Source organism: Neltuma alba, unplaced genomic scaffold (assembly GCF_004799145.2).
Source record: "Neltuma alba isolate B1F8T4 unplaced genomic scaffold, ASM479914v2 tig00012432_pilon, whole genome shotgun sequence".
In the NCBI taxonomy this organism is placed as follows: domain Eukaryota; kingdom Viridiplantae; phylum Streptophyta; class Magnoliopsida; order Fabales; family Fabaceae; genus Neltuma; species Neltuma alba.
In genome coordinates this window covers 1-25,400 of record NW_021636916.1, presented here as the reverse complement: position 1 = coordinate 25,400, position 25,400 = coordinate 1, and the positions used below count along the sequence as shown (strand labels likewise).

The window sequence follows — 25,400 nt, the reverse complement described above, 5'->3', positions numbered from 1 at the left end:
TTTTTTTTTTTGGTAAACAAGAGGGCAGAAGCCCAAAAACTAAAACAGCAAACTTATGGGGACTATCCCAAACACTCAGCTTCAAACAAGGTCCTCAAATGAGGAGGAGACGAATTAAAAAGAGAGGAGTTAGATAAGCCTCCTTTTGCCAACGAATCTGCAAGTTGATTCTTCTCCCTTGGGATGTTCCGTATTTCCAGTTCCCAGTCATTCTTCATTAACTCTCTTATTTGGAGACAAAGTAGGCTCTCCGTATCGATGCCTTTTTTCTTCAACAAATCAATTGATATTTTGGAATCAGATTCCAAAATCACGTTCTTGAAACCAAGATCCCAGGCTAATTTAAGCCCCTTAAAGATAGCCCATTGTTCAGCCTCCATAGCAGTGCAAAAACCAATGAAATGAGAAAATCCTGCTATCCATGTACCATTACTATCTCTTAGGACTCCGCCACACCCAGTTTTTCTCAAATTTGCAGTCATGGCACCGTCCACATTAACCTTTATCTATCCGGCAATTGGGGGACTCCAAGAAATCGCAGTTGCAATAGTCTTAGCAACTTTATTATCATCCTGCAATATTACATAATTTCTCCACCCATTCTCAATTACAGCATACGGTTCACATGGTTTCTGAAATTCAGTGTTAAAAATCATCTCAGAATAATAATATAGCTTTTGGCAACAAAATGGGAGTGTTACTAGTGGGCGCTAGTGTGTGGGCTGGTGGGGTGTTAATGCAGACAAAAGAGTTGACCATAAACTAAAATTTCCAGGTCTCGGGGCAATAAAGTGGCGTTCCCTTGAAGCTGATAATCTTACATTTAAACAGAACATAACATCCTTGAAGATACATTTTACTCGGATTTAGTATACAAGTATGTCTATTTTACAAAATGTAAGAATCGAAAGCAAGAATACGAAAAATCGATCAAATGATTAACATCGTCAATATTAAAGAGTAAAAGGTTCCCCAAGTTTAGCAGGCCCGGTGTACATTCCAGGAAATCATGAGATCACAAAGACCCTTAGCTCACCTCCATCTCCTCTAGTAACGCGGGTATCTGAATCAAGATACGTCACTTCAAATTCACCACTTCCAGTGTTAGATGGAGGCCTAAATTGATCTGGAATTCGAGGTATCTCAAATGGTGGCAATTGCGACAGGTTCCCAGTTGCCTTCACAGTAGTTTTTTCAAAATTTATTTTTATCTTTGAAGATCCTGCAGTTATAAGAAACACCCACAGCAGAATCAGATAGTATCTGAGATTGAAAGATAGTCATTTCTGGCAAATAGCAGTCGTACAAAATATTATAGAAAAAGATAGGCATAGATTATAACCGATGAAGACACAAAACGATAATAAACCAACCTATGAGTTCAAATTTATGAGCTAATGTGGCTGTTACTTCGACAGGTGGAAGGGGCCATGGAGCACCCAGTTGAAGCTCCACTATATTATCAAAATCCTTGCTCAGGATATCAATTCGTTGAAAAACCTGTCAGCAAAGCAAAATATACGCTCGGTAGACTTAACCATTGATGAGAAATTGTAGAGCCAGAAGCAAAATCAAACAAGCAAGCAATATCAGTTTCTCAGACTCAGCTGTATGCGCAAATTGATACATGTCATCCAGAAGAATATGGCTCAGTAGCCATCAGAATTTTGAAAAAAATATAATAGAAACTCAGTCACGTAAAGCTCTAACAGTATTATAATTAAGGGAACACGTCACAGAGCAAAAATGAATTACCATAGTAACATTTATGTTAAGGTACCTGACCAAGAGTTATAGGAAGAAGCCTTCCAGTTGGAGGGCCAGGACGGCTCCCACCTAGTGTACGAGATGAGAAGGCACTGCTATAAATCAGTTTCCACCTCCCTTGCAATTTATCCAGGTCAACTGTCAGATCTACCAGTCCTCCAACACTTTCAAGATCCTTAGCTGCAGCATCTGCCTTTCGTAGATCATCTTCATTAGCAGCAAGACCTCTATTTAGCCCAGAAATAGCACTCTGCATTAATAAAGACAAGTCTTGGTACAAATACATAAAAAGGAATAATGATAAAAGTCAGAGTTTTGAGTAGAGCATCATGTTTACGAGTGCCCAGGCATTAGGAATTTATGCAGGACCTCTGCTGTATGAGCAACATATTTTACTGCATTCGGACCACTAACGGCCTTAGATAAGTTGGACACCTGTTGGACCCCAACACTACCAGCATGGGATGTATCGGGAAAAATTCAGCTCATATGCATACAGAATATGGATGGCCCAAGGGGGGAAAGGATGCAATGGAACCAGAAAACCATCATGATAGATAACAGAAATCCTCCTTTAACGTCAACACATCAGCATCCACCGTATACAAAACTACAACCAGAGATAACATTATGCTCCATAGGCAATGAATAATGGGGTATATCAGTTAAATCTATATAATCCATCGAGTTTTATCAGCATCCTAATAAAAAAAACTGACAATGTTTGTTCTCATTTTGGCATGTTGCCATTGCAGGAACCTGAAACACATCAAATTAAAGAGTGGAAGTAAAATACATTATAATTTGTCGTCTCCAAACTCAGTTCAGCGTCACACTGGCTTCAGTTGCACATGAGATTCATCAGTTTATTACTATACAATCAGCATGCATAAGGACTACAGCTTTCAGTGAAACAAGATATCAGTGCAAAGTAGCAGCCATGTCAGCTGGATAGCAGAGCTCCTAATTTAATAAAAAAAAATGCCCCAATTCCAAGTCTGTAGCTTCCAAACTGCTCGATCAAGAGAAAGCAAATTTCAAAATATTTCAGATTCTCCAGCGGGCTCAGTTTAATAACATTATTCAACTCAAAGGAGGACAAAGTAAAACAAAGGCGAGAACCCCAAGATCAAGAAAGGGGCATTTCCGCAACCTAGCGGACAAGCTAATACTATATTGAATCGTTTACAAAAATATTCTCAATTACAACTAAACAGTATTGGAAGATGCGAATGGAAGAGAAAAAGGGAATCTGGGGTCGATCGAAGATACACGAGTTTTATAATGGAGGAAAGAAACCCACCAGTAAATTGAGCTTCAGAGAAGCGATAAGATCTGCCGGCGGGCCTCCGTTTCCCGGAGACCGTGAAGGAGGCGAAGGAGTGTCAGCGACAGAGACTTGGTCCGCAGCCGAATTCAGAACAAGGCTTCGCTTGCGGCGGCTCTGGGAATGTTGCCACAGAGACGATTGGAGAATGCCCTTTGCATTGCAGGGAATTAAATTCCTGACAGGGGAAGAGGAGGAGGAGGAGGATGTTAAGCGGTGAGAAATGGAGATAGGAGATTGGGGAAGAACAGCGACGGAATGCATGGCCATCCAGGAGCTGGTTAACAAGTCGGAAGAGGAGAGCGAAACCGAAGGAGGGGGAATATTCGCAGTGGTATCGAGATTTTCGTGGGACGTTCTGAGTGTGAGAGTGAGAGAGAAGCACTGGCTGATGGATGAGAAAAGCGACAAAGAATGAAGATGACTGGCTCAACTCATACGCCGCTTTATAGGGCGCCACGTAGCGCTCGAAATCGAATGGGTCCCCGTCTCATGTACAAATAGTCAGATAGTACATAACGTACTTTTTTTTTGCAATAAAAAAAAGCTATTGGATCCTCGCATTCAGCATTTCAGCGAGGTCCCTTTATTCAACTCTACAAGCCTCCGTTCATCTTGCGTGCTGCTTGGTTTTTCAGATGAGCTATTCTTTACATAGGGTGCGTTTGTTTTGATACATTTCCTCCTGCCGCCGCTAGTATAAAAACTATTTAAAAATTTAATTTAATTTTAAATATAAAATCTCAATTCATTTTATTTTTTATTTTTATCTATTTTGTCCCTAATTAATCTTCATGTTAATTGCATGTGTTAAGAAATCTTCATCAAAAGGTAGTTTTAATGTACATTATTAATATCATAGGACAACATCTATTTATTATAAATGATTAACTTAACTAATTTTTTTAATATTTATGATTAATTGTTTGGCTTTTATATTAAGAACCAGAAATAGTAATTTTTTGTTAGGTAAAATATACTACCTCCGATTTTTAATATAATAAATAGTTAAATAATTTGAATAGATTGAAAAAATTAGTCAAGTTAGTTATTTGTAATAAAAAAGTGTTGCTTTTCTTAAAACACTTTTGTTAATTATGTGTATTAGCTAGAATTACCATTTGATAAGATTTTTAGCATGTATAACTACTATAAGGACTATCTTAAAAAAAAAGATAAATATGAGAAACAATATGAATTTGAATCTTATATTTAAGATCAAATTAAATGTCAAATTAGTTTTTATATTAAGTACTATAAGCAATAATTTCTTTCACTTTTTTGAAAGGATGATAATTAGCTTATTATGCTTCATTGGTAAAATAACATATTAATTCATGGCAAGCAGCTATCTACGCAAGTTTAAGAAATTTTTTTTAGCAGATTGTGTAACATAAGACCTCAAAGTATAAAGGTTAGAATCGAGACCCCACTAAATTTTAACAATGTGGAAGGTAGTACTCCCTCCTGTTTAAAATATAAGCTAAACTTTGTTGAAGGGGTTTGATTTTTTTATAAGATAACATTTATTTTTGTATAAATACTCGATGAGTCTTTTTTTTTTCAATTTTATCCACATATATTCTCTTTGCTTTTTGATTCGTTTATTTTTTATATATATTTATTATCTTCATTAATAAGGATATATTTAGAAAAAATATATATGCCTTATGTATTTACTGTTTTAAATTGATTTTAACTAATTTTTTTATAAACATAAATATATAAGGTTTAACTTATATTTTGAATCAGAAGTGCTTTATAAAACAGCTATGCCTTGTGGAATGAGCACTCACACATGAGGAGGTTTAGGTAAAAGAAATAGATGTATTCTTCCGATTCAAAATATAAGACCTTTATATTAAAGTGTATAAAAGTTTTATATTTAGGACTGAATGACTATATTGATTCAGATTTTTTAAAAACAAGAAGTGCATGGGTAAGTTTATTTGTGTACCTCTCTCTTTTTTCTTTTTTTCTTTTTTTTTTAAAAAAAACCAGGCTCTATTTAATGTGTTTCCGACTCTATCAGGTCAAGTTAAATGCACATACGGCAACAACCAAACATGCTGGTCAAACTATATAAGTATATCATGGGTATTGTTAATGGGTTTTTACGGCGGGAGAAAAAGGCAGCCACTTTTCGCACCAGAGGTGAAAATAACTTGGGCTAAGTTTTAGTTAAACAAGTATGAGCGTGTAACATACATCTAAAGTCTGAGTCAGTATTAAAACTTTTGTTTATACTTAAGCACCAACTTTCAAAATGCCAGACAAAGCTTATAAACTTTTTAAAGACCCACGTAAAATATAAATATCTAAAACAAGCTTAAAAGCCTTCATCTCCAAATTCACATGTAACCATTCAAGCATGTTTAAAAATCTACATTATGCCTTAAAAACCTAGGATGCATTATCCCACGTACTATAAGATATTAATAAGAGAAAGAAAAAATGCACAGTAACAATAGTCGTTTGAGTACGTAAAAATAAGAAAACTTAATCACTTGTTTACTCAGGAGATTTTTTTTTTTAAAAAAAAACCAACTCAAATATAACAAGCTCTATGTCAACTTAGTGCCTGTTTGGCAACACTTATTTGGAGCTTATAAGTAGCTTATAAGCTCTATAAGCTCGATTGACAAAAGTAAAGTCTATTTGGATCAGCTTTTTTGCAATCGGGCTTTTGTCTGAAAAGCTACAATAAGATATAAGCTAAAATTAACAGCTTATGACTTATAGCTTATGGCTTATGGCTTTTGAAATATGGAGAAAGAAAAAGTTAAGAAATTTATTACTTCTTTTGGTTCTTATTATAAGCCTCAAATAACTAATTTGTAGATAATAAAAAATCAATTAACATTAGTTGAAAGTAATGAATAAGTTAGAAATATATTTTTATTTTTAAATATGCTCCTAAAAATATACTTTTATTTTTTCATGTTTCACTTTATATTTAAAATATTTTTTGTGATTTCTTCATATTAAATTATTTTAATTTCATTGTATTATGCGAAATTATTTTTTTAATCATGTTTCATTATCTATTAAAACTCATGCCCATTTTGGTAATTTTTCAGCCAAAGTTACTTTTACTCAACTATAATCCAAACAAACTTTTTCCAATCTCATTTTTGTAAACTAACTTGTCTGAACTCCAATCCAAACACAATTCAGCTTATCCAATTTAACTTTTACCAGCTTTACTTTTCCATAAGCTACTTTTTCTATAAGCTGCTTTTTCCAATCGCTGATCCAAACGGACCCTTAGATTTCGCCTTTTCCCATATAAATCAGGACAAACACTTCCTATCGGGATTCTAATAATTCATTTTGTCTAATACTTTAGGATCCGTCTAGAACAGTTTATAAATAATTTTTCAATCGTGATTAACAAAATACAAGGTAAATATGTGAAAGGAGTTTTATCTCAGTTTACATAAAATGTGCTTATAAATTATTTCAATCATGATGACCAATAGGACCTTATTATGCTCCAGTAAACAGTGCAAATTAAGAAATAGGGAATGAATTAGCATTGCCATCTTGACAGCCAAAGAGAAGAGGTATGGAGGCAAACAATTGGTAATTGAAAGGGTTCAATTTGTGTGAGAATGATGAGATATGAGACTTGAAGTTAAGGTCAAATAAGTAATTTTATAAATAATTTATATACTTAATTTAAGTTATAAGATCAAGATGTAATTTTAACAACAAAATTTTGCATCAATTTTAAAAGGCGCAAAAATATATAATCACTGAAAAAAAGTAATTCCCTACCCAATACAAAACGACAAATGTTACTGGGTTACTTGACCCTGTCCCGAAATATACCATCCTACGCAATGGTTTGGGATATCCTGTAAGAAAATACAGTCATGTTCTATAAAATGAGCCATCCTGGCTAGTCTATCAGCGCATCCCTGGTTTTCTCTGAAGGCGTGCGATATCTCAGTGTCCCAATTATCAAAGATCAGTTGTCTCAAGTCCTGTACTGTCTCCTTCCAAGGGTGCGAGGGGTCACAGTCCGTCAACAATAGATGAAGAGCATCACTATATCCCAACTGTTTGCAGAGCTTTAGTCTTGTCAGAATGGCATGTAATCCCGCAGCAGTTGAGGACATAACACCCAATTTCTGCCGAAACCCTCCCTTCCGATGACCGAGAGAGTCACTAATAAAACCACCGCAAGTTGCTGTCCTTTCTCTTGATCTGGATCCATCCACATCTACTCTGACATAGTCAGGGGGTGGGGGCTCGCGTTGTGTGATACTGCTCCGTGGTATCTGGTATATCTGATGATGAAATCTTTCATGTTGTACTTCCTCCATTATGTGATTTAGAATCATGAAGGTCAGGTCCCTTGGTTTCGCAGCTTCCTCACCAAAGGCTTTCTTGCATCTATTTTTCCAAATCGCCCAGCAAATTGTTCCAAAGATTCGGCTCCACGACCATCCGGAAAATCTTCTATTTGCTGGGTTATTCCTGACGTTCCACTTTAGCCATCCCTTCAAGTCACAAAAGAAAAAAGCAGCATAGTATAACGGGTTAATAAAATGCAACCCCACTCTTTTGGCAGCCTCACAATCCTTCAAAATGTCGGTTTCTAACATGTGTTGCTCTGCATATGGGACACCTGTCACTTATTTTCTACCCCCGATCCTCACACTCATCCATCTCTCTCCATTAATGTATGTCCCGCTTTCTTCTTCCTCATCGCGTCTAACTCAAACAGTGTCGTTCTCGGTCTGGCTTCACTACCTCTTCTCTACCCAGCAAGAGCCAAACTTCATTTCTGATGGCGAGGGGAGAACGCCGATAGATTCGAGTTCTTTGCCCGAGAGTTGTTCCCGTCGCTCCATCTGAAAGCGGGTTAGTTTCGAAATGGAGGACCGAGTAAGACTACTATTTAGTTCAGTATATTTCTTATAGCAGTTGAGTTTGAGTGATACATAGCATATTCTTAATTGTTCATGGAACTTCTCGGCTACATTCTGTCTAACTTGTATTCTATAACTTGTCAGGATCCATTTACTTCTGGTTGTCTTAAACTAAGGAGTCGTGCTTTGGATTCCATGCTTATGAACACTGATTTTCATTTTCTTGTCATCTGTACCGTGACCTGCATTAATTCATTCCTTGGGAGAAGGGAAAAAAAAATCTTGATATGAAAGGGGCAGCATTTTGTATTTTACATTATATTACATATACTCATATATTTTGATTATTGTATTGTTATAATCCATCCAAGCTTCAAGATCTAAAATGCAAATGTTATCAAATAATGAACTTGATGTGTTTTTGGGTATCTAAGCTTTGTACCTTATTACGATAGTTTTTCAATCTCACCAACCCATAATTTGCATTTGAGCTTTGAGATAGGTTCTTATAGTTTCTGGAGTTAGGCCGTTGGTCCCAATCGTTCCAAAATGTTTCTAAATTCATCCTTCAGGTGCTGAGATGAATATGATAGCGTCAATGTGAAACCAACGCAGAGAAGATGAAGATCTCGACCTTGAGAGCCAGTTGCGGCGTGCAAATCATCTTCGGCATGACCACAAGATGTTAGAGTGAGATTTCAGAGCACAATGCGGTGGCATTTGAGCTCTAATTGATTGTCTCTGTCCTCCCCTGTTTTCTCCGATAGAACCAGAGATTAGTATCACTAGTGAGGAAAATTTCAAAGATAGAGCCATTTTGTACCATAAGACTTTATAGGCATGAAGACATAAAGGGAATTGGAGTATACTTAATGGTTGCTTCATGGCTAATCCATTACGCGAAGGGAATCGGCTGATGAGTCACAGGATTCTTCTGGGGACGAACAAGGGTAGAAGAAGGTGTTTCAAGGTGCCATAAAGCTAGCAATGCAGGGAAGGTCGGTCAAAGAGAGGAAACGAGGAAAATGTTTGGGACCCACAAAAAGGGCGTTAAAGGATTTTCATTGGAGAGTATAAATGAGGGGACATCAAGCGGGACCCACGAGGATAATAGTAAGGGAACATTGCAAATAATGACTCCCAAAATATAAAATTATGATTTAAGACCCTAAATTTAGAAAATAGTAAGTAAGGACCCGATCTTATTTTTGCAAATATGAAATCATATTGAAATGTCTGAAATACCCTTCAGCTCAATGACAAGTTGACTATGAGAAATGACAAGTTCATTTTAACAAATGACAACTTTAGTAGATCAAATCACAACTTGATTAAGGGTTTGCTAAATGATGAATTGACTATGTGAAATGACAAGTTCATTTTAGCGAGTAATAATTTCAGTAGATCAAATCACAATTTGACTAAGGGGTATTTTAGACATTTCACCAACATTTCATATTTATAAAAGTGAGACCCGATCCTTATTTGCTATTTTTCAAATTCAGAGTTCCTAATCATAATTTTATATATTAGGGGTTTTTATTTGTAATTTGCTCTAATAGTAACGCCAGTGTAGCCTTCTCAACCGTTGTGGGAAATTTGCTCCTAAAATAATTATCACTGCATTTGAATTAGTGGTAAAAAAAATAAAACCCATTTTTAATATAATTTTTAAAAAATTAAAATTGGATAAAAATTAGATTATATAATATGATTTATATATAGATTGAATTTTATAAGTTTGTAAAGTAAAAAAAGTTATTTGGATGATGATTAAATAAATAAGTTTAGTTTTATAAAATGACCAAAATATATATAACTTTTATTTAAATAGTTAAAAATAATTATAAAAATATGAATTTATAAAATATAATAATTTTAAATTATTATAATAGGAAGAAGTTATATTTAATAAATAAACTATATTTAAATTAGAAATCATAGTAATGTAAAATTTTTTAACCAAATAATATTATATAATTAATTGAATGATATGCTATGCACAATTTATATAAATATAAAATAAAAAATAATATTAAAAATTAAAATATTGTAAAAATTAATTTTACTTAAGAGAATATTAAAAATAAATAATTTAAAACCAATTGTAAATCACAAGAAATATGTAGATAGAAGCATAAGAACAACGTAAACATGATGGTAAAAATATTTTTTATTTTAAAAGGCTACTTTTGCATAAGTCATAAATAAGTTTTAGGGAAAATTTCACTATAGGACCGCAGAAGACAATTAATATCAAAGAGCCCCCAAAACTTTCTGAAACCTCACTGCAAGACCAAGGGACCAATTTGATATTAATTTTTAGAGTGAGATTACAATAATACCCCTCCCTTTTTATTTTATTAAAAAATAAATATTTACCGGAGTTACTGTTCCGGCCACCGGAGGTCGGAGGTCCGGCCACCAGCGCTCAGGTGGCCGCCGTCGGGGTCCGGTCACCGGTGGCCGGAACAGTAACTCCGGCGGGACCTCCGGTGGCCGGAGTTTTTTTGTTTAAAACAAAGTGGCCAAGGGAGGGTTTGAACCCAGGACCCCTTGGCACACCAAAAGACTTGTAACCACCAAGCCAAGCAACCCATTCAATCATAAAATGCAAATAAAACTACATATAACAAAATAAACGCAACAGTCCAAATGTAAGTAAACAAGTGAAATTAGACGATTTACAAGTGAAATTCAGAAATTTGCAACAAAAGTTAGGCAATTTACAAATAACATAATAGAAGTCATAACCCAAAATACAAGTGTTTAAGTGCAAATGAGCAAGTAAAATTTGAAGATTTACAATAAAAGTTTATGGATTTACAACCCAAATTTGGTAAACACAAGAGAATTCACAACCAAAAATATAAGTGTTTGAGTGTAAGTGAGCAAGTGAAATTAGATGATTTACAAGTGGAATTCAGCAATTTACAACAAAAATTAGGCAATTTACAAATAACATAATGGAACTCATAATCCCAAATACAAGTGTTTAAGTGTAAATGAGCAAATAAAATTTGAAGATTTACAACAAAAGTTTATAGAGTTACAAGTGAAATTCGACAATTTCACTTGTTCATTTGCACTTAAACACTTGCATTTGGGGTTATGACTTCTATTATGTTATTTGTAAATTGCCTAATTTTTGTTGTAAATTTCTAAATTCCACTTGTAAATCGTCTAATTTCACTTGTTCACTTACACTCAAACCTTACATTTTGGGTTGTGAATTCTCTTGTGTTTACCAAATTTGGGTTGTAAATTCATAAAATTTTATTGTAAATCTTCAAATTTCACTTGCTCATTTGCACTTAAACACTTGCATTTGGGGTTATGACTTCTATTATGTTATTTGTAAATTGTCTAATTTTTGTTGTAAATTGCTGAATTACACTTGTAAATCGTCTAATTTCACTTGTTCACTTACACTCAAACACTTACATTTTGGGTTGTGAATTCTCTTGTGTTTGCCAAATTTGGGTTGTAAATCCATAAACTTTTATTGTAAATCTTCAAATTTCACTTGCTCATTTGCACTTAAACACTTGCATTTGGGTTATGACTTCTATTATGTTATTTGTAAATTGTCTAATTTTTGTTGTAAATTGCTGAATTACACTTGTAAATCGTCTAATTTCACTTGTTCACTTACATTCAAACACTTACATTTTAGGTTGTGAATTCTCTTGTGTTTGTCAAATTTGGGTTGTAAATCCATAAATTTTATTGTAAATCTTCAAATTTTACTTGCTCATTTGCACCTAAACACTTGCATTTTGGGTTCTGACTTCTATTATGTTATTTGTAAATTTCCTAACTTTTGTTGCAAATTTCTGAATTCCACTTGTAAATCGTCTAATTTCACTTGTTCACTTACATTTGGACTGTTGCGTTTATTTTGTTATATGTAGTTTTATTTGCATTTTATGATTGAATGGGTTGCCTGGCTTGGTGGTTACAAGTCTTTTGGTGTGCCAAGGGGTCCTGGGTTCAAACCCTCCCTTGGTCACTTTGTTTTAAACAAAAAAACTCCGGCCACCGGAGGTCCCGCCGGAGTTACTGTTCCGGCCACCGGTGACCGGATCCCGACGGCGGCCACCTGAGCGCCGGTGGCCGGACCTCCGACCTCCGGTGGCCGGAACAGTAACTCCGGTAAATATTTATTTTTTAATAAAATAAAAAGGGAGGGGTTATTATTGTAATCTCACTCTAAAAATTAATATCAGATTGGTCCCTTGGTCCTGCAGTGAGGTTTCAGAAAGTTTTGGGGGCTCTTTGAAATTATTTGCCTTCTGCGGTCCTACAGTGAAATTTCCCCCAAGTTTTATGCACTTTTACAATCATGCTTTAAAAAAAAAGCTTTTTACTCATAAGTTAGATTGGTTAAAAGTTCAACCAAACAGTTTCTAAACATGTAAACTGGCTTATCCCACTTATAAGTTATTTTTTTACCATTGTATCAAACATAGTTTATGTATAGTTTTGCATCTTTCAAAACTAAATGGTACCAGATACTCTTAGTGTAAAATTTTATTATTAAAATTACACCCTGATCCTGAATTATGCTTATAAAAATAGACCTAAACTTGAGTTTGACCTGTAAGCCAGACTAATTTTGAGTAGCCTTGGTCACTTGAAACTATTTTCAATCATCTTCCTTACGCTTATCTTGGCTCGAATGGACTATGAATGCATACATGTTATCCGCGTGACCATGGATATCTCAGCGGCCCCTACAAGAGTTTGGACGGTTGGCGGGGATTTTCTTTTAATAATTAGAGAAATCAATTCAATACATCAAAATCTAATCAGGCATAACGTCGCATCTGTCTCATTAAATTATACAACTTCAAGAAATTTACAATATATTTTTCTGATAAAAAAAAAAAAAGAAATTTACAATATATTAACCCATACTACATACGATCTTTAATATTAGAGATATGTGACTAATTTGAGTAGATTAATAAAATTAATTAATTTAATTATTTGTAATAAATAGATATTATCTTATTTAAAATATCCTTACTAATTATGTATATTAGTTAAAATTAAACACGTATAACTATTACAAAGACTATCTTAAAAAATACTCTTCCGGTCCTTAATACATGACTCAATTGTTGAATCGGTTTTGATCTTAAATATAAGACCCATTTCCATTATTTATCACTTTTTTCTAAATTATCCTTTGTGGATTCTTCATCAACCATAACCAATTAGAAGAGAAAGAGGATGTATTAAGAAAGATGATTATGGTATTTTAGAAAAAACGTGTCATATTTCTTATAATTAACTTACCTAATTTCTTTAACATAATTAAATTAGTTAAATAGGTTTTGTATTAAGAATTGGAGGAGTAGGTAAATATAAAAAGGATAAAGTAAATTAAAATATTATATTTAAAACTAAATCAAATATCAAACTAATTTTTATATTAAAAATTGAAAGTAATATATTATATGCACTAAACACGTGAATATAGGCTATTAGAGTCCATTTGTCTCGGCGTTTGTGGAGCCAAAAAGAGCCTATTAGTGCCATAAGCTCGATCTATAATTTTTGACCTGTTTGACATGGCTTTTGGGCCATCCCACTTGTGACTGAAAAACAAGATTTAAGGGGTGTTTGGCAATTGCAAAAGTGTTTCTTAGAAGTATTTTTTCGTAAAACGAGGTAAAATCCTCTATATATTTACTTCGTAAACTGTAAAAACACTTGTGAAACCATGGTTTGGTTGCCATCCAAATACCCTTTAATCACATGACTGGAGAGATTGTTATTAGTAGCTTATTTATGATTTTCAGTGTTTATGAGCGCGTAATGTTGAATTTTAAAAAGTGTCAAATAATTATTAATTTCTCTCTCGCTCTTTCTCAGTTTATTCTCTCTCATTATCTCAATTAAAGGGGCGTTGGCATTTAGGTAATTTAAAAAAATATTTTGACTCAAGTGAAGATAGCTCTCATTTTTATTTATTTTGCTCAGTTTCCCCCTTTTTTTTTTTTTTTTTTTTTCTCCCCCTCCGATCCAGCTCCCAATTTTTCAAAACTCAAAATTTCAATCACTTCCCGCCTACATCAAAGTTGCGTAGGGAATCCCTTTCAATTTTCGGGTTTCGTCATTCCCTCCTCTTCTGAGAAAATCTGCCACTTTCTTCTTCCTGTTTGCCACAGAAATCTCTCCCATAGTAATTTGATTCTTACTTTTACCTCAACTTCCCATGTCCACTTCATCCACTCGCCGGATGAAAGACCGAGACGGAGGCGACGGCGGCGCCTCCGCCGTCAAAGTTACCGCTCACCGACCTTCCAGATCTCTAACCCCTGCTTCAAGCTCCGACAAAATCCCCAGCGCCAATGCTCTCCGTAAATTGTCTGCAGAGAAAGAGAATCGGAGATCCACGTCCCGTGGAGCCGCCGCGGCCCCGACCCAGAGACCTACTATTCGACCCATGCCCCGCGTCGATAAGGCATCGCTGGTAGGGGTAGGAAGCGGCAGTGACAGTCGTGACAGGAAGTCCACGTCGTCGGTCCCTCGAGGTAGGAGCTCTAGCCCTTCTGACTTTACCAGGGTGTTTTCGGATACCCGAAAAGATAGGCGGGTTTCAGTGGATCGGGTCGTTAAGGGGTCGGTCGCAGAACCTGACCGTTCTGCTTTCAGTGGGAGTAGGGGTCTGAGAGTTTCTAATCAGGCAAAAGGGTATAGAGATTTGAGCGTCAAAGGAAGCGCGCAGGTTGGTAGTAAAGCAAAATTTCGAGGGCATACTGAGGAAAGTGCAACAAAGATTTTGAATTCAGGGATTAAGAGTAGAAATGGCGGAGTAATGGAAAACAAAGTCGGAGAAAGTGAAAATAATAAATCTTTTGTGAAATCAAGTGCAAGTCATGACAGGGGAGATCTGCAGATATACCGTGAGAAGGTCCATTCTGAATCTGAGTCAAAAAATCCGACCGATATTGGTATGGGTGGGCATCCAGGGCAGTGTTCTGATTTAGAAGAGACTGGCAATGACATAAATTCATCTTCTACCGAGGTTGTTGGAAATTCTGATGGTGAGGCTAAGGTTTTGGACATTCCAAAAGAGAAGGAGTCGGGGGGTGATTGTTCCAGTAGTGGGGTTACATGTAAATATCCCAGCAGACTTCATGAAAAGCTTGCTTTCTTAGAGGGGAAGGTCAAGAGAATAGCGTCCGATATTAGGAGGACTAAGGAGATGCTGGATTTGAATAACCCTGATCAATCAAAGATCATACTTTCAGACATCCAAGACAAAATTTCGGGTATTGAGAAGGCAATAGATCACGTAGCTGGTGATTCAAATGCTAAAATAGGGTTCTTGAAAAGCAATGCAAATGATAACAAAGAACCCAATATGGTTATTGATAGTCAAAATAAGCAAGTTGACAAGGGTAAACGCGGGGCCAAAGAATTGAACAGTGAGGAATTGGAAGCTAGATTATTTCCTCATCGCAAGTTACTTCAGAATCGAACGTCGAATAAAGCATCATTGGAAAACTTTCGGAGCAATGAATTCAGGGAAAAGCAAGATGATATTGGAGCAAAGGTGGAAGAAAAGGAGCTGAGCCCTATTGAGGAGAGCAAGATAGCACAAGAGTTCTTGTCTAACCTTAATAAAGAGGCAGGTAATGTCAAATCAAGAGATGGAGAAGCTGATATGAAGTATTGTGGAGTTAAAGAAACAGGCGCTGGTGCACCTGCTAAAACAAAAGACTCCTCATCTGCCTTCAATCAGAAGTGTGATGTTGAGCTACTTCTCACAACTGATGAGAAGCTTGAAGAGTTTGATGATCAAGAAAACACGCAAGGGCTATATATTGATGAAGAGACAGAAGATGATTTCATTTATTCGCTGAATGATATAGGAAATAAGACAGCCGTAGGAGGATGGTTTGTGTCTGAAGGGGAGGCTGTCCTCATTGCTCACGATGATGGTTCGTGTTCATATTATGATATCGCGAATCGAGAGGTATGTAAGCCGTTACAGATTATACACGTCATTAGTCATTAAATGTAAGCACTATGCCCCATGCTATGCATGCTCCGTAATCGGGTTCAAAAAAGTTTCCTTCTTTAGTTGCTTTATATTTGCCAGCCGTTCTCCGTTCTAAGGAAATACTGGTAATTCATATTTCAGTTAGTTGATTTTGTTGCTCCATATTCTTCATTAAATTAAACGATCAAATAAATAAATGATCAAATTTCCCTATATGATATTCATATTTTTCCTGAAACCAATTGCATCTTTGATTACATTTTCGTAACGAATTATGCTTATAGATTCGTATTCTTTCTGTAACCTTAAACAAACATTGTGCCTGCTCACAGTTCACTATCTTTGCAGGAAAAGGCTTCATATATGCCACCATCTGGAGTTTCACCTAACACGTGGAGAGACTGTTGGATAATTCGTGCTCCTGGTTCCGACGGTTGCTCAGGAAGGTTTGTAGTTGCTGCATCTGCTGGCAATACTATGGATTCAGGATTTTGCTCTTGGGATTTTTACACCAAGGATCTCCGCGCTTTCCAACTAGAGTTCGGAACAGCCGCCTCTAGGACAGCTCTTCGACCCTTGTCCAATAACATTGTGCAAAGAAATTCTGGAGCCGGCAGTTTGGCCACTGAAACCAGGCAATGGTGGTATAGACCTTGTGGACCTCTGATTATCTCTACTGCGACCTCTCAGAGAGCTGTAAAAGTCTTTGATATTCGTGATGGAGAACAAGTCATGAAATGGGAGGTTCAGAAACCTGTTCTTGCAATGGACTATTCCAGTCCTTTGCAGTGGAGAAACAGAGGGAAAGTTGTGATAACCGAAGCAGAAACAATTTCTTTGTGGGATGTGAATTCACTTAGTCCTCAAGCCCTGCTGTCTATTCCTGTATCTGGGCAAAAAATTTCTGCTCTACATGTGAGTAATACAGATGCAGAGCTGGGTGGAGGGGTTCGGCAAAGGTGAGTTTGAACCTTTAACATTCTTACCTTTTGATTTGTCTCAGCATCTCTTGGTCACTTTTTTGCCCGTTGGCATTTTGTTCATATTGTCCTAGTGTTATCTTGAATGAAATTGTTTGTGAAAGCCCCTCTATTCGTTCATATATTGGCATTTATACTATTGTCACTCTGCAATGAAATTGTCTGCGTCTTGGTTTTAATTGTACCTCAACTACTTAATTTGTTTGCCTCCTAATATTTCGTTCCTGTTGTTTTGATATTATCTTCAATCAAACTGTTCATGACATAGTCGCTTTATTCCTTCCACATAATATCAGGGCGAGCTCATCAGAAGCTGAAGGAAACGATGGTGTGTTCTGCACTTCAGACGCTGTCAACGTCTTGGACTTCCGCCAGCCATCTGGTGTGGGTCTTCGGATATCAAAACATGGGGTGAACATTCAGTCAGTTTTCTCACGTGGAGACTCAATCTTTCTTGGTTGCTCAACTTCAAGTTCCATTGGCAAGAAGCAGTCCTCATCGATGGTGCAACAATTCTCATTGCGTAAACAAGGGCTCTTCAACAGCTATGCTATGCCAGAATCCAATGCACATCCTCACCACTCTGCAATCACACAGGTTTGGGGAAACTCTAACTTTGTGATGGGCGTCTGTGGGCTTGGGCTATTTGTGTTTGATGCATTAAAAGATGAGCCATTGCGGGCTTTCGATATGGATTCCACTAATACTCAGATGGTCAACCAAGTCATTGGGCCAGATGACTTATATTGGCCTTCCTTTGATTATCTGGGCTCTCGTGTACTCCTCATATCAAGAGATCGACCAGCTATGTGGAAGCAGCTCTCGTAGTCTTGGGGCATTTCTCTCTACGGTCTGTTGGCACTTCTAATGTTACAGACAGGAATCTGCTCAGGGATTCAAAAAGCATTTGCTTTTGCTGCTTCCTTTCCCCACTAATAAGTTAAGTTAAATTAAAGTCCCTTCTATGCGGTCTAAAGATGCTAAATTTAAGTTTTCCACTTGAGGGGATGCTGTAAAATATATGGATGTTTTTGCGTAAGCTTCCAAAGATTAAACTTAGCCTGTATGTGTTAAAGTTTTTGAATGCACGAGTGCCATGAAATTTTTTGTTCTGAAGTGGGGCTTAGTTGTAAAACAAGTTTTGCTATATTTCAAGTTTAGAGTTCTTTCCCTTGATTCCGAAAAAATCATTGTACTGGAAAGCTGAAAATATAGGTACTAGGAAACCAAACACATGGATATGTACTCCAACAGCCTTTGAGCTTGGTTAAGGCTCGGAGACTAAGAACCGTGGATTCTACCAGAACAATTGCATCCTCCATTAAACTAGAGAATGGGTCGGTTCGTAAAAGTGACAAATGAAGAGATGGTGACCGCTTTTCTTATCTAACTGGTGAAGTGATTACAAATCCACTTCGGTGCCTATCTGGGCCACACCAGGAAGAGTAGGTTCGTTATAAGCGGACCACTTAATTATGATTCCATAATGATTTATTCATTGACAACTCTTCCGTTTTATATTGTCTCTTTCTTTCACTCGCCTTCACATATGATTAGCTTTACAGTTTCTAGAAAAGACGTGGGATGGACTTCTCAGTTCTCACTTCATTTGAATTTTTTTTTTTTACAGCCCTGTGAAAAATAATATTAATTTAAATGTGAATGGTGTTGCATCCCCATTGGAATTTTTTTTCTTCTAAATTCATAAGATTTAAATTTAAAATATTATTTATTAAATATAAATTATTATACTCATGTCAATTTCTCTATTTAACATGACGTGGGCATAAAGATATACTCAGTTATTGCTCAACCCTTTTGTGTAATATTCTTCCATTCTTACGGCCCCTCAATCGAGTCCAATCTCTGGATAATTGAGCTTTCTTTCTACTTTCTAACCGTGGTGTTAATGATCGTCTTACTTATTAGTGGCAGTTGCACTAAATGATTTTTTCCCTCTCATTTATTATATTTTTTAACACCATGCAACGTGGATGCCATCAATGAAGGCAAAATTAGTTGCATTAAATATTTGGAATTTTGAAGGCAAAAAAAATATATTTGGAATTTGATTCATAATAGTGCTCTTCTCTCTTTCTCCCCCCCCCGGGGAAAAATAGAGCAGTTTTTCACCTTTCCTTCTCTTCTTATACCCTCGAAATCAGCCTTCAATGACTGCTAATAATTGCAACTTTAACATGCAACGTAAATTTGCTCAAAGGTGGATTCGCTTGATGTAAAGTTGTAAACTTTGAATATATATATATATATATATATATTTGCTCCTCCTATCTCAAAAAATATCAGTTTTCACCATTGGCATAAAATACTCCTAAACCAAAAATAAATAAATAGCCAATGGGACTTGAGTTTAGTGAAAGAAGCTAACCTCTTACGATGTAATGAACCAATGTTCGAATCTTCATCAGGAGAAGTGTCCACATTTAGTGTTTGAAAAGTGCCCCGAATAGGATTATCTTTTATAGAAGGATACGTTTGAACAAAAAAAAAAACTCCCTCCGGTTCAAAATATAAGCTAAATTTTTTTTAAAATGTTGGTTTTTTTATAAGATAACATTGGTTTTTGTCTAAGTATTTAATGAAGTTTTTTTAATTTTATCCTGATATATTCTCTCTCATCTTTTATTTATTTATCTCTTTTACTTATTATTTTATTTATTAATAATAGTATATTAAGAAAAAAATATATATACCTTACATATTTATTATTTTAAATTGATTTTAATTAGTTTTTTTATAGACGTAATTTATAAAGTTTAGTATATATTTTGAGCAGGAAGGAATACTGTTCACATATCGACATTGTTACAGTGGCCTACGATACTAAAGGGCCTACCCCATCAGAGTGGGTCCCTTCAACTCGTTCAGGGCTCTTGCTAAGTATGGGTCCCTTCAACTCGTTCAGGGCTCTTGCTAAGTATCCATGGCCCCTCAAGTAAATGAGGTTGGTTTTGATAAATTGCCATTAAATGCCGGCAAAAAATGGGCCATTAAATACTCATATGGCCCTTTAGGTTTTGCTTTTGTTCTTTTTTGCCCTTACCGCTTTCATATTTACGGCCATAATTTTCCATAGCATTCATGAAAGGTTACGGAAAATATAGAGATGATAGTGATCCTTAAATTCATAACAACGCAACTTCGTATCATAATTTCTTTGACTATGCAAATATGTGAATATAGGACATTTAGTCTAATTTTGGGAAAATCACAAAAAAGACCATGAAATTTGAAAAACACAGATAAAGACCCGCAATAACTTCAGTATGGATTTTAACAACTTCATGACGTATTATTATTGTCAAAAGCTATAGTAAAATTATCATGAGTCCCTATCTTTGTTTTTCAAATTTTAAGGTTTTTAATTGTGATTTTTTCTTAACTTTTTCTCCATGCCCATGTTGTACAAATTTCATTTGATAGTGTTATCGTCCAAGTTCACTTTGATTGTCATTTACCCCGTTAATATTTCATGCAATCCAATTGTTTCCACTTTTTACTTTTAGAACAAAGCGGAAAATGAAATTTAATTCACAAGGGTAGGTAAAATTTTGTTTTTCTTTTTAAAAGAATTTTAGTCACAATATTACATTATTAAGGCTTGTACCTAACGTGTATGGCAAGTGAAATCTGACTACTATGCCTAACTGAAAGCATCAGATATTACCAATATATTTTGTTTAATATTTAATCGGAGAAATTGGGAGAAATTCTCTCATTAAAATCAACTGGTGAATGGTACTACCTATTCCTTTTCGATATAAAAAATATAAAACGTACTCCTCCCGTCCTTAATATAGACCCATTTAACTAATTTGATTAGATTAAGGAAGTTAGGTAAATTAGTTAATTATAAGAAAAGTGACACATTTTTCCTAAAACACCATAATCATCTTTCTTAATATCCTCTCTCCCTCTTCTACTTGATTATAGTTGAGGGAATATCTATAGGGGTAATTTAGAGAAAATTAATAAATATGAGAAATTGATCTTATATTTAGGACCAAAACCAACTCACTAATTGGGTCCTATATTAAGGACCGGAGGAGTAGCATTTTACTGTTTAGGTATCGTTCTCCAATTAAATTTGTCAATTAGGAATTTTTTCAACTTTTCTTATTTAACAGGTATGGTAACATTTAACACTTTAATGTTATTTTTCATTTATATCCAGTATCCTAATCTTTTTATAATATATATAACAACAGCCAAATGTTATTTTTTGGTCCTAATCTTATTTATATTGTATCTAATATCCTAAAATATAAATAAAATTACGATGATGGATTTAACTGAAAGATAACATTAAGGGATACTGAATGCACTAGAAAAATAATATTAGAGTAATGAATGTTTATATAATATTGAAAAAATGGTGCTTGCTTTAATGAGGACATACATAAATGTATAAATATGATACTATGTAGTATCTCATTCTATTCCAAACATAAGGAAGCTTGTTTTTCCATGAGAAAATAATTTATATGGTACATCGCCTTTTTCAACATTTATTTAAATTAATTCCTTGTACTTTACAAAATGTTAAAAATATTCGACACACACACACACACCGTATCACTGAAAATTAAATTAATCTATATTAAAACCAAAAATATTGAATATGATGGCTTGCATTGCGTTGATCATGAGTATGACTTTTAAGGCATGGCCTTAATAATGATGGATTTCGAACTTCAATTTAATGCCCAATGTTGATTTTGATTTCTTAATGAGTTTTTTTTTTGGTACCAATTTTTTTAATATTAAAAAAGTGTTTTTTTTTTTTTGTTGCCTGAGCCGGATAATGAGTTAGATGAATGATTTTCTACCAACCAGAGCAAGTTGAGGATATGGACAATAAATCGCATCTCAATTTTAAAGAGACGGACATGTTATATCGATAATTAATTTGAATAAATCAAACATCGTGTCATGAATAAAAGAAATGTCAACGTTTTCAATTATGGATATTATATTGTAAACCTAAAATGATACTTTCTTGACTAAAGTATACATTTAGTTCTTTAACTTTGTATAAAATTTTAATTTGATTCTTTAACTTTAAAAATATACTTTTAGTCCTTTAACTCTAAAGATTTTTAAAAAAATTATGATATTAAGATCTTAAATATTGATAAAATATTTTCAAATGCTAACATATTAAGTTTAGTTTTCAAAACATCTATGATTGTTACAAAAAAATCATCATTAAAGCCTAATGATTTTAGGGTTAAAGGACCAAATGTATGTTTTTAAAGTTAAGAGACTAAATTAAAACTTTGCATAAAATTAAATGACTAAATGTATACTTTAGCCTACTTTCTTCATTTTGTAAAATAACTCCAAAGATATTTTGCTTATGAATGAAGAGTTCCATCGTTTTGGTTCAAATTTGTCCATCACAATTTAATCCAGGGTAGGAACTAGGAACCTTCCCATAATCTTATTTATTAATTGTGGGATATAAACATCTAGGACACAGTGGGTTATATTATATATATGTGTGCATGCATGTGGGCCGATTAAAGCAAAGTCGTTTAGTTCTCTCCTAAAGAAAACGTTAAGGTCATATATATGCAACCAATAACAACTTAACAAGTATATTTACTAAGGTCATATACATTGCGTGCATGAGGGTGCTTGGTCAATCGTTATAGCGATGGATGGATACGATTGTATTTGAAAGAGGAGACATTTTTTTTTGGAAAAGGGGGAAAATTGAATTAAAAATTTTATTGGTAAGAAATGATTTGATAAATTTTGATACACATTTACAAATTTGGCATAGACAGAGTCGTGGTGTTTTGATTTAAATCATTTTCACCAGTAGAATTTTCAATTGGAGACTTTTTCAAAATTTTCCTTATTTTTTATATAAATATTTACCTTATATTTACCATCATATGCATGATTTGATACTTGATAGTGCCTTTTCTAAAATTATTTTAACTTAAAAGGAGCTGTGAAAGAATTAAAGGACACAATAGAGACATGCAAATGCAATGGTGGTGGGGTTAAAACCAAAGAGAATTTAGTTAAAGCCACCTAACATGGTTGCTCACATTCACATAATCATCTTTTTGCTTATTTTGGTCAAAATTAAAATTAACCCCCAAACAGTGATACATACATGTGATTAACTTTGTCCATTTGTTCTTGTTTTGTGTAATGTTATGACTTTATACCTAACCCAAAGAATAAAGTATCCTGCCCCTGTTGTGCAGCATGTATCAGAATATGGTTCCAGAAACTCCAAAACTTGATTATTTCCTCTCTTTCACAAATCACATAACTCAGAAATGTAAATTCTAGAGAAGTGGAGGTCCCATCACTTTCTTTCCTTTTCCTGTCTTCCTCCTCAACTCCCAACCATCATTATATTTACAGATAAACTACTCCTTCTTCCTGATTTCTAGTATATATAGACACACATACACAAACCCTCAAGCACACGTTGTGTTATTGATCACAAGCACACAGAGAGAGAGAGAGATGAGGAGAGAGAGTCATCCATTGTTGAGAGGAGGAGGAGGAGGAGAGAGGAAATACAGACATGGGTTCACAGAAGGAGAGATGAAGTCACTGGGAAGCATATGTGAGGTTTTGTTGCCTTCTTTGCCTTTGGAGGCTCTTCAATCTCAGACTCCTCCTTCTAAGCCTCTTTCATCCTTCTGGGCTTCTTCTGCTTCTCACCATCCCATCCCTCATCTGGTACGTACCTACCCTGTCTTCTTCATTTCTGATCTTTCTCTGCAACTTTGTATCAAAAAGGAAAGTTTCTGTTTGTTTGGTTTCTGATGAATTCATTAGAAACACAGGCCATGCATATGGCATGACACTGTTTCTGTGTAAAGTTTTAACTTTTAGCATGACTTTGTGTTGGTTTAATTTCACCATTTCTTCTTTCTTTCTTTCTTTCTTTTTTTTAATCGAAGTGAAAGAAAATAAACTTCACACACTTTTAAAATTTCTCCTCCTTTCTAGTTGTAGTTTTCTTTGTGGTGTCCCACCATATTTCTTTAATTTGAAGTCTTTTCAAAGCAGTTATCCTCTATTAATATATAATCAATTTTTTCCATTAAAATAATAATAAAAAATTAGAGCCATATGTTGACGTTGTACTTGTACTCACATAATTGGCCTATTTTATGCCCCAGTCAATTTAATTCGCCTATTTGTTAAAGTGTTAAACCAGTTTTGGCTTGCATGTGAATTAGTGTTGGCCTATCATGTAATCTTCTGGTTCTAATTATAAAACTTTATTTGTAATCTACAAACGTGATTTTATAATTAGGATAAAAAGTAATATTATGTAATAAGTGTTCATGTTTGGACGCGCATGTGTAATAAAATTACCAAATAAAGAAACCTCTATCGATCGATTTAATTTATTCATTTGTTTTTGGAAACTGAATAGGGCCGCATTATTTCTTTAAGCCATATAAATATTTATCCGTTTGTGTCAGTGATTCATATTTAAATTTATGCAATTTTACAATCAGACAATTGACATAATTTCAATGAAAAATCTGTTAGGACTGAACCATGCATTTCCACTTTTCTTAATTCACACAATAAAAACATAATCAAAAAGAAAATATTAAAAAATTATGCATGAAAATAATCATTGTATCTTCACTACCAAAAAATAAATATAATTGCATAATAATAACAAAACCATAACAAATGGCACTCAAGATTCCCCCTTTTTTTACTATAAAAATATTAATTTGTTCCTTCAAAACCATAATCATTTTAATCTATTAATTGTTAGATAAGCCGTATAATAATGATTTATAAGGAGAGGGCTGCAGGTTGCAGAAAAGTTAGCGAATAGAGGTTTGATAGAAGCAGTGATCCTGGTTAGAGTGATTCTATGGCTTCTCTCGACAAGGCTAGGCACATTGTTGCTTTGTGGATCTCTGTGTTTCAGTGAGAGATGGCCCTTCCTCAACAATTTCTCAGGCATCCCTTTGCACAAACGAGAGAAGGTTGTTCAGAGCTGGCTCCAGCATCGCTTCCTCACTCCTATCAGACTCGCTTTTGCTTACGTCAAAGTCTTATGCCTCTTAGTTTATTTCTCCTGGGTATTCTTCAACCTCCTTCCATCTTTTTATGTATTATCATCCCATTCCATTCCGCTCATGAATTACATACACTCATACCTGACTGCATTAAAATTCTCAGAACGGAAATCCATTGAATCCAAAGTTTTGATCCCTGCAGGTTGATGAAAATGGTGAGAACCCAGCATGGAAAGCCATTGGATATGAGGTGCCTGCTGATGATGAGAAACCAAGCAATGACTCTAACGTGAGGCCTCTTCAAAAGGGAATCGTAGAAACCATTATGAGTCTGATTCAACTCTGAAACAATCTCTAGTTGAGAAAGGCCTCCATGTCACA

General features: G+C 34.8%; 3 protein-coding genes across 3 annotated transcripts; 2 read left to right on the top strand and 1 right to left on the bottom strand.

Moving 5' to 3' along the window:
- Positions 1–792: 792 nt before the first annotated feature.
- Positions 793–3,482, bottom strand: LOC114727053 (plastid-lipid-associated protein 6, chloroplastic-like). Its single transcript, XM_028913778.1, has 4 exons — positions 3,071–3,482; positions 1,781–2,017; positions 1,374–1,500; positions 793–1,222 (listed from the first exon to the last, which is right to left on the bottom strand). The coding sequence occupies exons 1-4, from the start codon at positions 3,362–3,364 to the stop codon at positions 1,008–1,010; spliced, it is 873 nt and encodes a 290-aa protein (XP_028769611.1). The 5' UTR covers positions 3,365–3,482; the 3' UTR covers positions 793–1,007.
- Positions 3,483–14,076: 10,594 nt separating this feature from the next.
- LOC114727054 (KIN14B-interacting protein At4g14310-like) lies at positions 14,077–18,086 on the top strand. The gene is made up of 3 exons (XM_028913779.1): positions 14,077–15,967; positions 16,343–16,953; positions 17,271–18,086. The coding sequence occupies exons 1-3, from the start codon at positions 14,201–14,203 to the stop codon at positions 17,800–17,802; spliced, it is 2,910 nt and encodes a 969-aa protein (XP_028769612.1). The 5' UTR covers positions 14,077–14,200; the 3' UTR covers positions 17,803–18,086.
- Positions 18,087–23,302: 5,216 nt separating this feature from the next.
- On the top strand, positions 23,303–25,365 carry LOC114727055 (long-chain-alcohol oxidase FAO1-like). Its single transcript, XM_028913780.1, has 3 exons — positions 23,303–23,706; positions 24,810–25,082; positions 25,222–25,365. Exons 1-3 carry the CDS (start codon positions 23,488–23,490, stop codon positions 25,363–25,365), a joined length of 636 nt encoding a protein of 211 aa, XP_028769613.1. The 5' UTR covers positions 23,303–23,487.
- Positions 25,366–25,400: the final 35 nt, after the last annotated feature.

Coding starts and splice junctions, on each gene's coding strand:
- LOC114727055 (XM_028913780.1), top strand. CDS start 23,488: ATGAGGAGAGAGAGTCATCCATTGTTGAGAGGAGGAGGAGGAGGAGAG. Junction 23,707..24,809: donor ACCATCCCATCCCTCATCTG/GTACGTACCTAC, acceptor AGAGGGCTGCAG/GTTGCAGAAAAGTTAGCGAA. Junction 25,083..25,221: donor TCTTAGTTTATTTCTCCTGG/GTATTCTTCAAC, acceptor TGATCCCTGCAG/GTTGATGAAAATGGTGAGAA.
- LOC114727053 (XM_028913778.1), bottom strand. CDS start 3,364: ATGGCCATGCATTCCGTCGCTGTTCTTCCCCAATCTCCTATCTCCATT. Junction 2,018..3,070: donor CTCTGAAGCTCAATTTACTG/GTGGGTTTCTTT, acceptor TTATTAATGCAG/AGTGCTATTTCTGGGCTAAA. Junction 1,501..1,780: donor TTCCTATAACTCTTGGTCAG/GTACCTTAACAT, acceptor CTTTGCTGACAG/GTTTTTCAACGAATTGATAT.
- LOC114727054 (XM_028913779.1), top strand. CDS start 14,201: ATGTCCACTTCATCCACTCGCCGGATGAAAGACCGAGACGGAGGCGAC. Junction 15,968..16,342: donor ATGATATCGCGAATCGAGAG/GTATGTAAGCCG, acceptor CTATCTTTGCAG/GAAAAGGCTTCATATATGCC. Junction 16,954..17,270: donor GGTGGAGGGGTTCGGCAAAG/GTGAGTTTGAAC, acceptor ACATAATATCAG/GGCGAGCTCATCAGAAGCTG.